Source organism: Anomaloglossus baeobatrachus, chromosome 4 (assembly GCF_048569485.1).
Source record: "Anomaloglossus baeobatrachus isolate aAnoBae1 chromosome 4, aAnoBae1.hap1, whole genome shotgun sequence".
NCBI classification, from domain to species: Eukaryota; Metazoa; Chordata; class Amphibia; order Anura; family Aromobatidae; genus Anomaloglossus; species Anomaloglossus baeobatrachus.
Window position 1 is genome coordinate 396,595,336 of NC_134356.1, and position 14,134 is coordinate 396,609,469.

A 14,134-nucleotide genomic window follows, 5' to 3' on the forward strand; every position below is an offset into this window, starting at 1 on the left:
TACAGTCACACAGCACTCAGTGTCACTCCGAGTACAGTCACACAGCACTCAGTGTCACTCCGAGTACAGTCACACAGCACTCAGTGTCACTCCGAGTACAGTCACACAGCCCTCAGTGTCACTCCGAGTACAGTCACACAGCACTCAGTGTCACTCCGAGTACAGTCACACAGCACTCAGTGTCACTCCGAGTACAGTCACACAGCCCTCAGTGTCACTCCGAGTACAGTCACACAGCACTCAGTGTCACTCCGAGTACAGTCACACAGCCCTCAGTGTCACTCCGAGTACAGTCACACAGCACTCAGTGTCACTCCAAGTACAGTCACACAGCGCTCAGTGTCACTCCGAGTGGTCACACAGCACTCAGTGTCACTCCGAGTGGTCACACAGCACTCAGTGTCCCTCCGAGTGGTCACACAGCACTCAGTGTCACTCTGAGTACAGTCACACAGCACTCAGTGTCACTCCGAGTACAGTCACACAGCGTTCAGTGTCACTCCGAGTACAGTCACACAGCACTCACCGTCACTCCGAATACAGTCACAGAGCGCTCAGTGTCACTCCGAGTAGTCACACAGCACTCACCGTCACTCCGAATACAGTCTCACACAGCGCTCAGTGTCACTCCGAGTAGTCACACAGCACTCACCGTCACTCCGAATACAGTCACACAGCACTCAGTGTCCCTCAGAGTACAGTCACACAGCACTCAGTGTCACTCCGAGTATAGTCACACAGCGCTCAGTGTCACTCCGAGTACCGTCACATAGCACAACACTCAGTGTCACTCTGAGTACAGTCACATATCCCATAGCACTCAGTGTCACTCTGAGTACAGTCACATATCCCATAGCACTCAGTGTCACTCTGAGTACAGTCACATATCCCATAGCACTCAGTGTCACTTCGAGTACAGTCACATATCCAATAGCATAGCACTCAGTGTCACTCTGAATACAGTCACATAGCACAGAACTCAGTGTCACTCCGAGTACAGACACATATCCCATAGCACAGCACTCAGTGTCCCTCCGAGTGGTCACACAGCACTCAGTGTCACTCTGAGTACAGTCACACAGCACTCAGTGTCACTCCGAGTACAGTCACACAGCGTTCAGTGTCACTCCGAGTACAGTCACACAGCACTCACCGTCACTCCGAATACAGTCACAGAGCGCTCAGTGTCACTCCGAGTAGTCACACAGCACTCACCGTCACTCCGAATACAGTCTCACACAGCGCTCAGTGTCACTCCGAGTAGTCACACAGCACTCACCGTCACTCCGAATACAGTCACACAGCACTCAGTGTCCCTCAGAGTACAGTCACACAGCACTCAGTGTCACTCCGAGTATAGTCACACAGCGCTCAGTGTCACTCCGAGTACCGTCACATAGCACAACACTCAGTGTCACTCTGAGTACAGTCACATATCCCATAGCACTCAGTGTCACTCTGAGTACAGTCACATATCCCATAGCACTCAGTGTCACTCTGAGTACAGTCACATATCCCATAGCACTCAGTGTCACTTCGAGTACAGTCACATATCCAATAGCATAGCACTCAGTGTCACTCTGAATACAGTCACATAGCACAGAACTCAGTGTCACTCCGAGTACAGACACATATCCCATAGCACAGCACTCAGTGTCACCCTGAGTACAGTCACATATGCCATAGCACTCAGTGTCACTCCGAGTGTAGTCACATATCCCATAGCACTCAGGGTCACTCCGAGTACAGTCACATAACACAGCACTGAGTATCACTCCGAGTTCAGACACATATGCCATAGCACTCTGTGTCACTCTCAGTACAGTAACATATCCCATAGCACTCTGTGTCACTCTCAGTACAGTAACATATCCCATGGCACTCAGTGTCACTCTGAGTGTAGTCACATATCCCATGGTACAGCACTCTGTGTCACTCTGAGTACACTCATATATCCCATGGCACAGCACTCTGTCACTCTGAGTACAGTCACATATCCCATGGCACAGCACTCTGTCACTCTGAGTACAGTCACATATCCCATGGCATAGCACTCAGTGTGACTCTGAGTACAGACACCTATCCCATGGCACAGCACTCTGTCACTCTGAGTACAGTCACATATCCCATGGTACAGCACTCTGTGTCACTCCGAGTACACTCGTATATCCCATGGCACAGCACTCTGTCACTCTGAGTACAGTCACATATCCCATGGTACAGCACTCTGGGTCACTCCGAGTACACTCGTATATCCCATGGCATAGCACTCTGTCACTCTGAGTACAGTCACATATCCCATGGTACAGCACTCTGTGTCACTCCGAGTACACTCGTATATCCCATGGCATAGCACTCTGTCACTCTGAGTACAGTCACATATCTCATGGCACAGCACTCTGTCACTCTGAGTACAGTCACATATCCCATGGCATAGCACTCTGTCACTCCGAGTACAGACACCTATCCCATGGCACAGCACTCTGTCACTCCGAGTACAGTCCCATATCCCATGGCACAGCACTCTGTCACTCCGAGTACAGACACCTATCCCATGGCACAGCACTCTGTCACTCCGAGTACAGACACCTATCCCATGGCACAGCACTCTGTCACTCCGAGTACAGTCCCATATCCCATGGCACAGCACTCTGTCACTCCGAGTACAGACACCTATCCCATGGCACAGCACTCTGTCACTCCGAGTACAGTCCCATATCCCATAGCACTCTGTGTCACTCTCAGTACAGTAACATCCCATGGCACTCAGTGTCACTCCGAGTACAGTCATATATATATATCCCATGGCACTCAGTGTCACTCCGAGTACAGTCATATATCCCATGGCACAGCACTCTGTCACTCCGAGTACAGTCACATATCCCATGGCACAGCACTCAGTGTCACTCCGAGTACAGTCATATATCCCATGGCACAGCACTGTCACTCTGAGTACAGTCATATATCCCCTAGCACTCAGTGTGACTCTCAGTACAGTCACATATCCCATGGCACAGCACTCAGTGTCACTCCGAGTACAGTCACATATCCCATTCAAGTAGAACAGTGGGGAACTAGCAGACATCTGAAATGACTGGAGATGGGCTTTACAGCTTGTCCTAATCTTTGTCTCCTTGGCCAATCACAGGGTGGAAGAAACCTCTCATTTCATTAAACTGCATTAGTGCACTCCACAAGAAGCATCATGTAGGAAGACAATAAGGAAATGTATTATGGGAGAGGATTAATGCCATAATCTCCATTGCTGGGCATTGCTTATCACATCATCGCAGGCAGCATTAAGAAATTCAAAGTGATTGCAAAAGAAGAATGACTCCCTACAAAAAGTGTGCAGCCCGGAGGAAGTGGAGGTCCCCTCTGATGGGCGCGATGCATGCGCGGGAGGACAACTGCATGGTACTTACATTCTGTCAGAAACTAGCAATCGGCTATCGACCATCATATCAGGCAGGAAATCCAGCTTGAATGAAGAAGTCATGGTGTTGTGCTGCTGCTGCTGCTGCTCTGGCAAATAACAATGTTTCTCTGCTTGTCTGACTGAACAACAGTGCTGGCCACAAGACAGGCAGGGACAGGTGCAGGAGGCCTCCCCGAGGCAGCAGAGCCAGAGCCGGCACTTGTCACATTCTCTCCCCCTCTTGTTTTCCTCCAATCCCTTCTGAAATCTACTGCTGAGGCAACTGTCTATAGAGGACCAGGTGCTGAAAGGGGAGGAGGAGCTCCGCTGCTGCAGCTCCGCTTAACCCCTGCACTCCTGGCATCCGAGCACTGGAGCTCCAGTGCACTCCAGTGTACGAGTGTGCGTGTGTTTGTCTATGTGTGACCGTGCTTTGTGTGTCTATGTGTGACAGTGCTTTGTGTGTCTATGTGTGACTGTGCTTTGTGTGTCTATGTGTGACTGTGCTTTGTGTGTCTATGTGTGACTGTGTGTCTATGTGTGACCGTGCTTTGTGTGTCTATGTGTGACTGTGCTTTGTGTGTCTATGTGTGACTGTGCTTTGTGTGTCTATGTGTGACTGTGCTTTGTGTGTCTATGTGTGACTGTGCTTTGTGTGTCTATGTGTGACTGTGCTTTGTGTGTCTATGTGTGACTGTGTGTCTATGTGTGACCGTGCTTTGTGTGTCTATGTGTGACTGTGCTTTGTGTGTCTATGTGTGACTGTGCTTTGTGTGTCTATGTGTGACTGTGCTTTGTGTGTCTATGTGTGACTGTGTGTCTATGTGTGACCGTGCTTTGTGTGTCTATGTGTGACTGTGCTTTGTGTGTCTATGTGTGACTGTGCTTTGTGTGTCTATGTGTGACTGTGCTTTGTGTGTCTATGTGTGACTGTGCTTTGTGTGTCTATGTGTGACTGTGTGTCTATGTGTGACCGTGCTTTGTGTGTCTATGTGTGACTGTGTGTCTATGTGTGACTGTGCTTTGTGTACCTATGTGTGACTGTGCTTTGTGTGTCTATGTGTGACTGTGTGTCTATGTGTGACTGTGCTTTGTGTGTCTATGTGTGACTGTGCTTTGTGTGTCTATGTGTGACTGTGTGTCTATGTGTGACTGTGCTTTGTGTGTCTATGTGTGACTGTGCTTTGTATGTCTGTGTGACTGTGCTTTGTGTGTCTATGTGTGACTGTGCTTTGTGTGTCTATGTGTGACTGTGCTTTGTGTGTCTATGTGTGACTGTGTATCTATGTGTGACCGTGCTTTGTGTGTCTATGTGTGACTGTGTGTCTATGTGTGACTGTGCTTTGTGTACCTATGTGTGACTGTGTGTCTATGTGTGACCGTGCTTTGTGTGTCTATGTGTGACTGTGCTTTGTGTACCTATGTGTGACTGTGTGTCTATGTGTGACTGTGCTTTGTGTGTCTATGTGTGACTGTGCTTTGTGTGTTTATGTGTGAACGTGCCTTGTGTGTCTATGTGTGACTGCTTTGTGTGTCTGTGTGTTTGTGTTAGTCTGTATGTGTATTTGACTGTGTGACTGTGCTGTGTGTGTCTGTGTGTGACTGTGACTATGTGTGTAACTGTATGAGTGTGCAGTGTGCATGAGTGTGTCTATGTGTGACTGTTGTGTGTGTTACTCTGTATGTGTGTGTGTGACTGAGTGTGTGCGTATCTGTTTGACTTTTGTGTGTGTATAATGACAAAAAAAGACAGTTGCACTCTGAAATGCTAAAGCATGCAAACCATGAATGTAACAATATAGACATGCATTACTGCTAAAGTAAATATAAGAAAAAATTGAGATATTTAGCATAAAAAATGGCCATTTCTCTATCTGCCCAGTAGCCACATCAAGGTAATCTCATATTATTGAGTACCTACTCTGAACTAAAGAATTTGCCTGGGTTTAAAAACCTCCGTATATATGAGTGAATATGAACCTGAATGGAGACTAAAGTTACCTGTGGCTAATGGGGGAGGGGTGCACAGTCAGAAGAAATGACCCCATAATCTAGACAAAAAGACTGATGCCACTTCTTAGGAAGTGCCGTCAGTCTTCTTGTCTATATTATGCTGTGTGTGTGTGTTACTCTGTTGGTGTGAGACTGTGTGTGTTACGCTGTGGGTGTGTGACTGGGTGTGTGTGTGTGTGTGTGACTGTGTGTGTGTCTGTGACTGTGTGTGTATGTGACTATGTGTATGATGGTGGTCTCTGTATGTGTCACTGTGTGCGTGTCTATGTGTGACTGTGTGTGTGACTGTGCTGTATGTATCTATGTGTGACTGTGTCTATTTGTGACTGATGTTTGTGTCTATATGTGACTGGGCTGTATGTGTGTCTATGTGTGACTGTGCCATGTGTGTCTGTATGTGAGTCTATGTGTGACTGCTGTGGGTGTGTGACTGTGCTGTGTGTGTTACTCTATGACTGCATGTGTGTGACTGGGTGTATGTGTGTAAGACTGTATGTATGTGTGTCTGTGACTCTGTGTTTGTATGTGACTGTAGGTTTGTGACTATGTACTGTGTGTATATATGGCTGTGGACTGTGTGTGTCTATGTGTTACTGTGTGTGTGTGTGTGTGTGTGTGTATATCTATGTGTGACTGTGCTGTGTATGTCTGTGTGTGTGTCTATGTGAGACTGTGTGTGTGTCTATAGGGTGCTTTACATACATATCGTTGGGGTCATGTCGTTAATGACTCACATCTGGCGCCGTTAGCGACATCGCAGCGTGTGACAACAAGGAGCGACGATCAACGATCGCAAAAACGTCAAAAATTGTTGATCGGTGACACTTTGCGCCTTTTGATAATATCGTTTGTTGGTGCATGCCGCTGGTTGTTCGTCGTTCCTGCGGCGTCACACATCACTATGTGTGACACCGCAGGAACGACGAACATCTCCTTACCTGCGTCCACCGGCAATGAGGAAGGAAGGAGGTGGGTGGCATGTTCCAGCCGCTCATCTCTGCCCCTCCTCTGCTATTGGGCGGCCGCTTAGTGACGCGGCAGTGACGTCGCTATGACGCCGAACGCAACTCCCCCTTGAAGGAGGGATTGTTCGGTGGTCACAGCGACGTCGCTGAAAAGGTATGTGCGTGTGACGCTGCCGTAGCGATAATGTTCGCTACGGCAGCGATCACCAAATGTTGCACGAACGACGGGGACGGTTGCTGTCACGCACGACATCGCAAGCTATCGCTAGCGATGTCGCAGCGTGTAAAGCACCCTTATGTGGGACTGTGCTGTGTGTGTCTGTGGTCTGTGTGTTATTCTGTGTGTGACTGGACGTGTGTGACTGGGAGTATATGTGCATGACTATGTGTGTGTCTATGACTCTGTGTATGAATGTGACTGTATGTGTGTGACTGTCTGTGACTGTGTGTCTATATGTGACTGTGCTATGTATGACTGTGTGTGTTTGTGTGTGTCTGTGTGACTGTGCTATTTGTGATTGTGTGTCTATGTGTGTCGTGTGTGTCTATGTGTGACTGTGCTGTGTGTCACTGTGTGTGTCTATGTGTGACTTTGATGTGTGTGTCTGTGTGAATGTGTGTTTGTGTCTATGTGTGACTTTGTGTGTGTGTCTATGTGTGACTGCCATGGGTGTGTGTGTCTGTGCAGTGTGTGTTACTGTGTGTGTATGTGACTGTGGACTGTGTGAGTGTGTCCATGTGTTACTCTGTTATGTGTGTGTCTATGTGTGACTGGGCTGTGTGTGTCTATGTGTGACTGGGCTATGTGTGTCTATGTGTGACTGTGCTGTGTGTGACTGTGTCTGTGTGTGTGTGTGTGTGTGTCTATGTGTGACTGTGCTGTGTGTGTGACTGTGTGTGTGTCTATGTGTGACTGTGCTGTGTGTGTGACTGTGTGTGTGTGTGTCTATGTGTGGCTGTGCTGTGTGTGACTGTCTGTGTGTGTCTATGTGTGACTGTGCTGTGTGTGTGACTGTGTGTGTGTCTATGTGTGGCTGTGCTGTGTGTGACTGTGTGTGTGTGTCTATGTGTGACTGCGCTGTGTGTGTGACTGTGTGTGTGTCTATGTGTGGCTGTGCTGTGTGTGACTGTGTGTGTGTGTGTCTATGTGTGACTGTGCTGTGTGTGTGAGTGTGTGTGTGTGTCTATGTGTGACTGTGCTGTGTGTGTGACTGTGTGTGTGTGTCTATGTGTGACTGTGCTGTGTGTGTGACTGTGTGTGTGTGTCTATGTGTGACTGTGCTGTGTGTGACTGTGTGTGTGTCTATGTGTGACTGTGCTGTGTGTGTGTGTGTGTGTCTATGTGTGACTGTGCTGTGTGTGTGTGTGTGTCTATGTGTGACTGTGCTGTGTGTGTGTGTGTCTATGTGTGATTGTGCTGTGTGTGTGTGTCTATGTGTGACTGTGCTGTGTGTGTGTCTATGTGTGACTGTGCTGTGCGTGTGTGTGTCTATGTGTGACTGTGCTGTGTGTGTGTGTGTCTATGTGTGACTGTGCTGTGTGTGTGTGTCTATGTGTGACTGTGCTGTGTGTGTGTGTGTGTGTGTGTGTGTCTATGTGTGCCTGTGTGTGTGTGTGTGTCTATGTGTGACTGTGCTGTGTGTGTGTGTGTGTGTGTGTGTGTGTCTATGTGTGACTGTGCTGTGTGTGTGTGTGTGTGTGTGTGTCTATGTGTGCCTGTGTGTGTGGTTACAAGTACAAGAATGATGGTTTATCTTTTCTCAGTAATGCAGATCCTGGGGGCATCCAGCACTTTGGGAAGCTAACTATTCTCTTCTTGTATTTTAAAATACATAGGAATATGCAACATAACTAGTGCTGCACTTCTGCCAAATGACGATTTACATGGTAACTAGAAATTGCTTTCAAATGCACGTGTATATATATATATATATATATATATATATATATATATATATATTAAATAGATTTATTAAAAATCTTTTAGACGTACAGCGTCTATATAACAGCTGTAGTAAGAAATATTGTACATGACACAGTTATGTGAATGAGTACATAAACATATTTATACAAATCTATATATCTATATATAGACATATACCTATATACAGTATATCTAAATAAATATATATTTATATATATATACATACATATTACAGTTATATATACATTTTATATATATATATATATATATATATATATATATATATATATATATATATATATATATATATATATATATATATATATATATTCAGATAGATAAAAAGATAAGGATATGTATAGAATATATAAATGTAAACATAAGCAATGCTAAAGTCCTTGCTGGTGGTTTCCTGTCCATTGGATATGGCACAATCTCCAAAATTAAAAAAAGAGAGCAGTACTCTTGGATAGCACACACAGGCTCCCATGTTAGATACGTGTCATATACTGTATCTATTCAGACATATCTTTCCATGTATATACACATACATATATACTGTGCATATATACAGTATGTGTATATATACATATATATATATATATATATATATATATATATATATATATATATATATATATATATATATTTGTATACAGTATATATATACTGTATATACAAGCAATTTTGAATATTCAATATTTTCATGTAGTATGCAACTAACATCTACAAATGAGCAATATTTCTGTTTCTGTTTCAGGCTGTAACCATTCCACTCACCTACATAGCACAGTTTGTAAAGTATACGCCACTGCCAAGGTATGCAAGGAAATATTGTATGTGTATATAGCCATCTATCATTATTTCTCTCTCTTTCTATATATATTGGAGGTTGCTGTCTGGGTAGTATTATTTATTTATATGTATACATTGTATGGAGCCTTATCATCCTATGCCTTTGGGTTATCAACCTGTTTCTTTGATGTTGTTTCAACATAGTGGACGCAATAATAATCCCATGTACTCGAAAGACACACCATGATTCTTCCCGTACAGGGTGACGTGTATATGTTCCCGTATGTGTTCTCTCACCTATAATTCTGCTAGGAAGATTTTCATCCGACGTCGCTGTATGCAGCCCCATGAGGTCATTCCATCAATGTCTTATTCGGCAGAGGACAAGTGTGCTTGTCTTGGGTTAACTGAGTCAGGTCACACAATAGGCTATTAAATATAAACCTTTTACAAGACATTTTATTTTACATTATGTGAGGTGGTGGAGACAGGAGCATTTCTCACTGGTGTTACTCGTAGTGTAATGTGCATGTGTTTTATATGCAGCCATATTGGGAGCTATGGAAAATCATGCAGTAGGCTTTACTTTTTATGGGATAATTTATATTAGTTGCCCAAATAGAAGCCCAATGTATATTGAAGCAGTCAACAAAGTTTACTCCAAAACACTTTCTTTGCGCCATCTGAATCTGAGGCTACATTCACACATACTTGTGATTTTTACCATTCTGAGAAGCAGATGGTTCTTTTCTTCATCTGTCAGCCATATTGTCTCCATGTGGCATTTTTGTTGCATTCCTTTTCCATCCGTTTTTTTTCTCATCTATTTTTTGCTCATCTGTATGTTGCATGGATGAAAAATGGAAGTGTAGTGCCCCTGACTGTATCAGGATTCTACAGGGAACTGCATCCTGTACTCCAAGGTGCAGGGCCTACCCTCCCATGGTTCCAGGTTCCCAACAACAGTGTCACTGACATCCGCAATACAAATACCAACCACACCTCACACCAGGACTGGACAGACACACCGGTGGGTTGGTCAAGCTGGAGCACGGCCGCCCACCTAGGAGTCAGGCAGACTGGTGGGAGGGAGGAACAGAATAGGAACTGGTGGAGAGCAGAACAGAGTTAGCTCTCAAAGAGTGAGGAGCAGGGGTGTTGGAGCTCGAAGGGAGGCGACGCAGACGGTGGTCCGGGACCACAGTAGTCGGGGACTGGTATTAGGAACACTGGACAGGAGTGTACCAGACGCAGTCTAGGAGGACTGTTGGCACCAGAAAGCCCAGCCACCTTACTGGTACCGAGCACGGCGGGGTGCTGGACCCTAGATCAGGGAGTAGCTTCACGCAAGCTGATAATTAACCTTTGGAGGATAGTCTCTTTATGAACTTTCCCCAACAGCTCAGAGATTGGAGGCATCAGCACAACGCGGGGGATAGGGTTCTCCAAAATACACAACTCACTGAAATCCCAAGTGCCAGCCACCAAGAGCACAGCTGCCATACACATGGATAGCGGGGCCCCGGTAGCTTCAAGCCAAGGAGCCACAACTTTCAATCAATTTGTGCATGGAGGCAGGGCTCCGGACTTACCAAGTGACACTGGTGGGAGCGGGACCTGGACAGGCTCCCCCCCCCCCGTAGAGACTGCGGTGCCTAGAGACTTTGGTTTATCATCTGTGTGAGTGTCTGCTTAATCCACCTGATCCAGCACCATGACTACCGCAGTGAGTAATCTAACCCCTGCACCCTGCTTCTCAAGCCCAAGCCACCCGTTCACCAAATCCCAACTATCCGGGGCCTTCCCTACCTGTGGAGGGACTGACACCTGGCTGCCCAACACCATCTGCCCTGGTACTCCCAATGGCAGCGGCGGTACTCCCCTTTACCGCAACCCACAGGTGGCGTCATGAACATTCATTCTCTGTAAATACCCCCTTACATTTGAAGTAGCTGCAAGCCCCCCCGGGTCCGGGGACCCTCGAGCCACAGCAATCCCGGATCCGAGCAGTTCGACTGCTGCTGGGGCAGCACAGAAGCAAATCAGAAGCATTCCAATCTGCATTCGTGTTTCATGGGTCCCCTAGACTTTAATGACCAATAATGGATTAGAATAGGACCTGCTGTGGACATATGGACATCAGGACTGACTCTATAAGCCAGAATTGCAAACTGCTATGCCAGACAAGACCAATTTATGCATGGTTTTGAATAATTTACGGTACACATAATGGTACATTTCCTTTTCAGTGGGTAAATTCTATGGAGACAGAGCATCTATAATGAAGAACGTGTGTACAGTGGCATCACTACATCCTTCTTTTTTTTTTAAAGCTTACTGCACTTATTATCCAACCATGTGATAAGTCATTTGCAACTTGTTTACAATCCCTAACTATTTACTATATCATCACTACTGCTGAAGTGTCAGCTATTGCTATCATTAGTGGTAACACATATGAAGGAACCCAGGGGTCCATGTAAACCTTATTGGGAACCATTGCATTAAAGCTTTGTCATGTAATATTATGTCTTTAGAAACATAATTGTCTATTCTTGGCGAAAAAAGAAATGTCAATGAAACACAGTCTTAGATCAGATTATCCAGCATGATCACTGGGTCTCCTAATCTAGTTAATTGCCTCATAAATGCCTATGAATTAGTGAGGAGACCCAGCAGTTGGGCCTCTTATTCCTATTGGAGCACATTCAGTGAGCGCACTCGGTGTTTCATGGGTGTGTGATACCAACCTTAAGCTGAGTTCACACATCCATGATTTGAGGTCCGAGTATGGCCCATGATGCCAGACCTGCTCCTGACCCAAGTACGACAAGACTCTTAGATGTATACAGTATAGGGCTTTCGAGTTCAAGTCAGGAGCCCTACAGACAGTTCATGTATCACAGTCTAAAAGTTTATACCATAAAACACGGATGCGTGAAACTGGCCTAAATTAGTATGAAGCCATATAAATCTATGCGGATTAATTATGAATAAAAGTTGATTTGACTCACATCTCGCTACGACAATCTTAGAAAGCTAAAATCTTGCATGTGTTCTTTTTAAAAGTGGTGTCCTGAATAGTGATGAGCGAGCATGCTCGCCACTGCTGGTAACTCAATCGAACATCGGGGGGCTCGGGTACTCACAGGGCTTGGCTATGTATCTCGGGTGCTGGGATGTTTAGTACGTGAAACAACGACCACAACGCATAGGCTTTCTTCACTGTGTGAGGTGTGCAGGTACCCTAGGGAGAGACATTTGCAGTCTCTAAATGGCTCTCACTGGAGTTAAATTTAATATATAGTGTAACAAATGGAAAAATCTCCGCCCTCCCTCCCCCAGAAATGCTCTGTTTATGGCTGGCTGGATGTGGGCGGAGACCCGAACAGGCCAATCAGTGACTTCCATTATACTCTTTACTCGAGTTAAGCACTTGCAGAGCGTCTGACCTGCTCAACTCAAGGACCAAGCACCCAAGCATTTTAGTGCTCGTCCATCTCTATTCCTGAATCTAAAATATATTGGTAATGTTAAAGATATATTTAGATCTTGAAAATTGCTCTCTATAAAAGCTGAAATTATGCATTTTTGTTTCACATGGCCTGATGCAATAAAACTAGTATTAGGCTGTGTGCGCAAGGTGCGTTTTTTATGGATTTTTTATACAGATATGGTGCAGATTGTGGCCCAATTCTGTATATCTATCTTTATCTGCTGCTCCTTTACTTTTTTTCGATATTTTTGGCTTTTTTAAAACTGTAGTTAATCCAATGGAATCCTGCGCATTGATTTATCTTTCTGTGCTGTTTTCCCACATGTACATATAAATATATATATATAGATATGTAGAAATATATATTGTACAAATACTGTATGTATAGTGTATGTATGTATACAGTACATTATGCAATATATACATTATAATTATACATTATATACTTATATGTCTAGTTTGAAAAGACAACAACTGGATATGACACTAAGCCCGTGCACTGAACTTCTTTGGGCAACTATGGCAGGGTCTCTCCTGAGTGGATCCTATCTTGTTAAACCACTGTATGCTCTTGGCCACCGTGCGGCAGCTCAGTTTCAGGATGTTGGCAATCTTCTAATAGCTTAGGCCATATTTACCTAGAGCAAAAATACTTTTTTTCAGATCCGCAGAGAATTCATTGCCATGAGGTCCTATGCTGAACTTCCAGTGACCAGTATGAGAGAGTGTATGAGTGATAACACCACATTTAACACAGCTGCTCCCTATTCACACCTGAGACCTAGTAACATTAATCAGTGACATGACACTTGGGACGGAAATTAGCTAACTGGGCACAATTTGGCTATTTTCACACAAGAGTATACTCACTTTTGTTACCAGCAGTTTAGACATTATTGGCTATATGAGTTATTTAGAGAGCACACCAAATTTACACTGTTATACACATTGTACACTGACTACTTTACATTGTATCAATGTGTCATATCTTCAGTGTTGTCCTATGAAAAGACATAATAAAATATTCACAAACATGTGAGGGGTGTAATTGTACCAAAAACCTTTGCTTTTCCCCAGTAAATGTATTTTTTTTAAACAATTGTGACAACACTGCTAACACGACAATAGTTACCTTTGTCATTTGCTAATATACGATCCATAGTTTAGTATTACAAAGAATCTCCCATGAGACTGGAAATTCCCCAATAACTTTTACCGTTGAAGTTTAATGATAAATGGATTTGGGATGAGTCGAGACATGGCTTCTTGTAATTGAATAGACACAGTGTATACTGACAATTCCACACAGACCTTCTTGAGGACCATTTTATTAACAATCGTAAAGAGGTAGAATTGATTACTTATTATTGCAACTATTCAGAGATTTGCTTTATTAAGCTAAACCCTATCAGATAGACTAGCTTACAATGCTTAGATTTCAGGATCTTCATTCCACTACTTTCAATTCTAAGTATTTTATACTGTACAAAGAACAACAATACATTGAATGTAATCCATTAAAA

General features: G+C 44.5%; 1 protein-coding gene across 18 annotated transcripts in view; it reads right to left on the reverse strand.

The window, feature by feature from the left end:
* CELF2 (CUGBP Elav-like family member 2) overlaps window positions 1-14,134 on the reverse strand; it is a 621,764-nt gene that overhangs the window by 564,612 nt on the left and 43,018 nt on the right. For 2 of the 18 annotated variants that reach the window (XM_075345295.1, XM_075345293.1), the window contains exon 1: window positions 3,426-3,712. The exons of 13 other annotated variants lie outside the window; for them this stretch is intronic. In XM_075345295.1, coding sequence (XP_075201410.1) covers window positions 3,426-3,499 — 74 coding nt within the window. In that variant the 5' untranslated portion in view covers window positions 3,500-3,712. Of the gene's footprint in view, window positions 1-3,425; window positions 3,713-14,134 lie in introns of those variants that run through there. 3 more of the 18 variants (XM_075345294.1, XM_075345304.1, XM_075345296.1) reach the window with 3 other exon arrangements.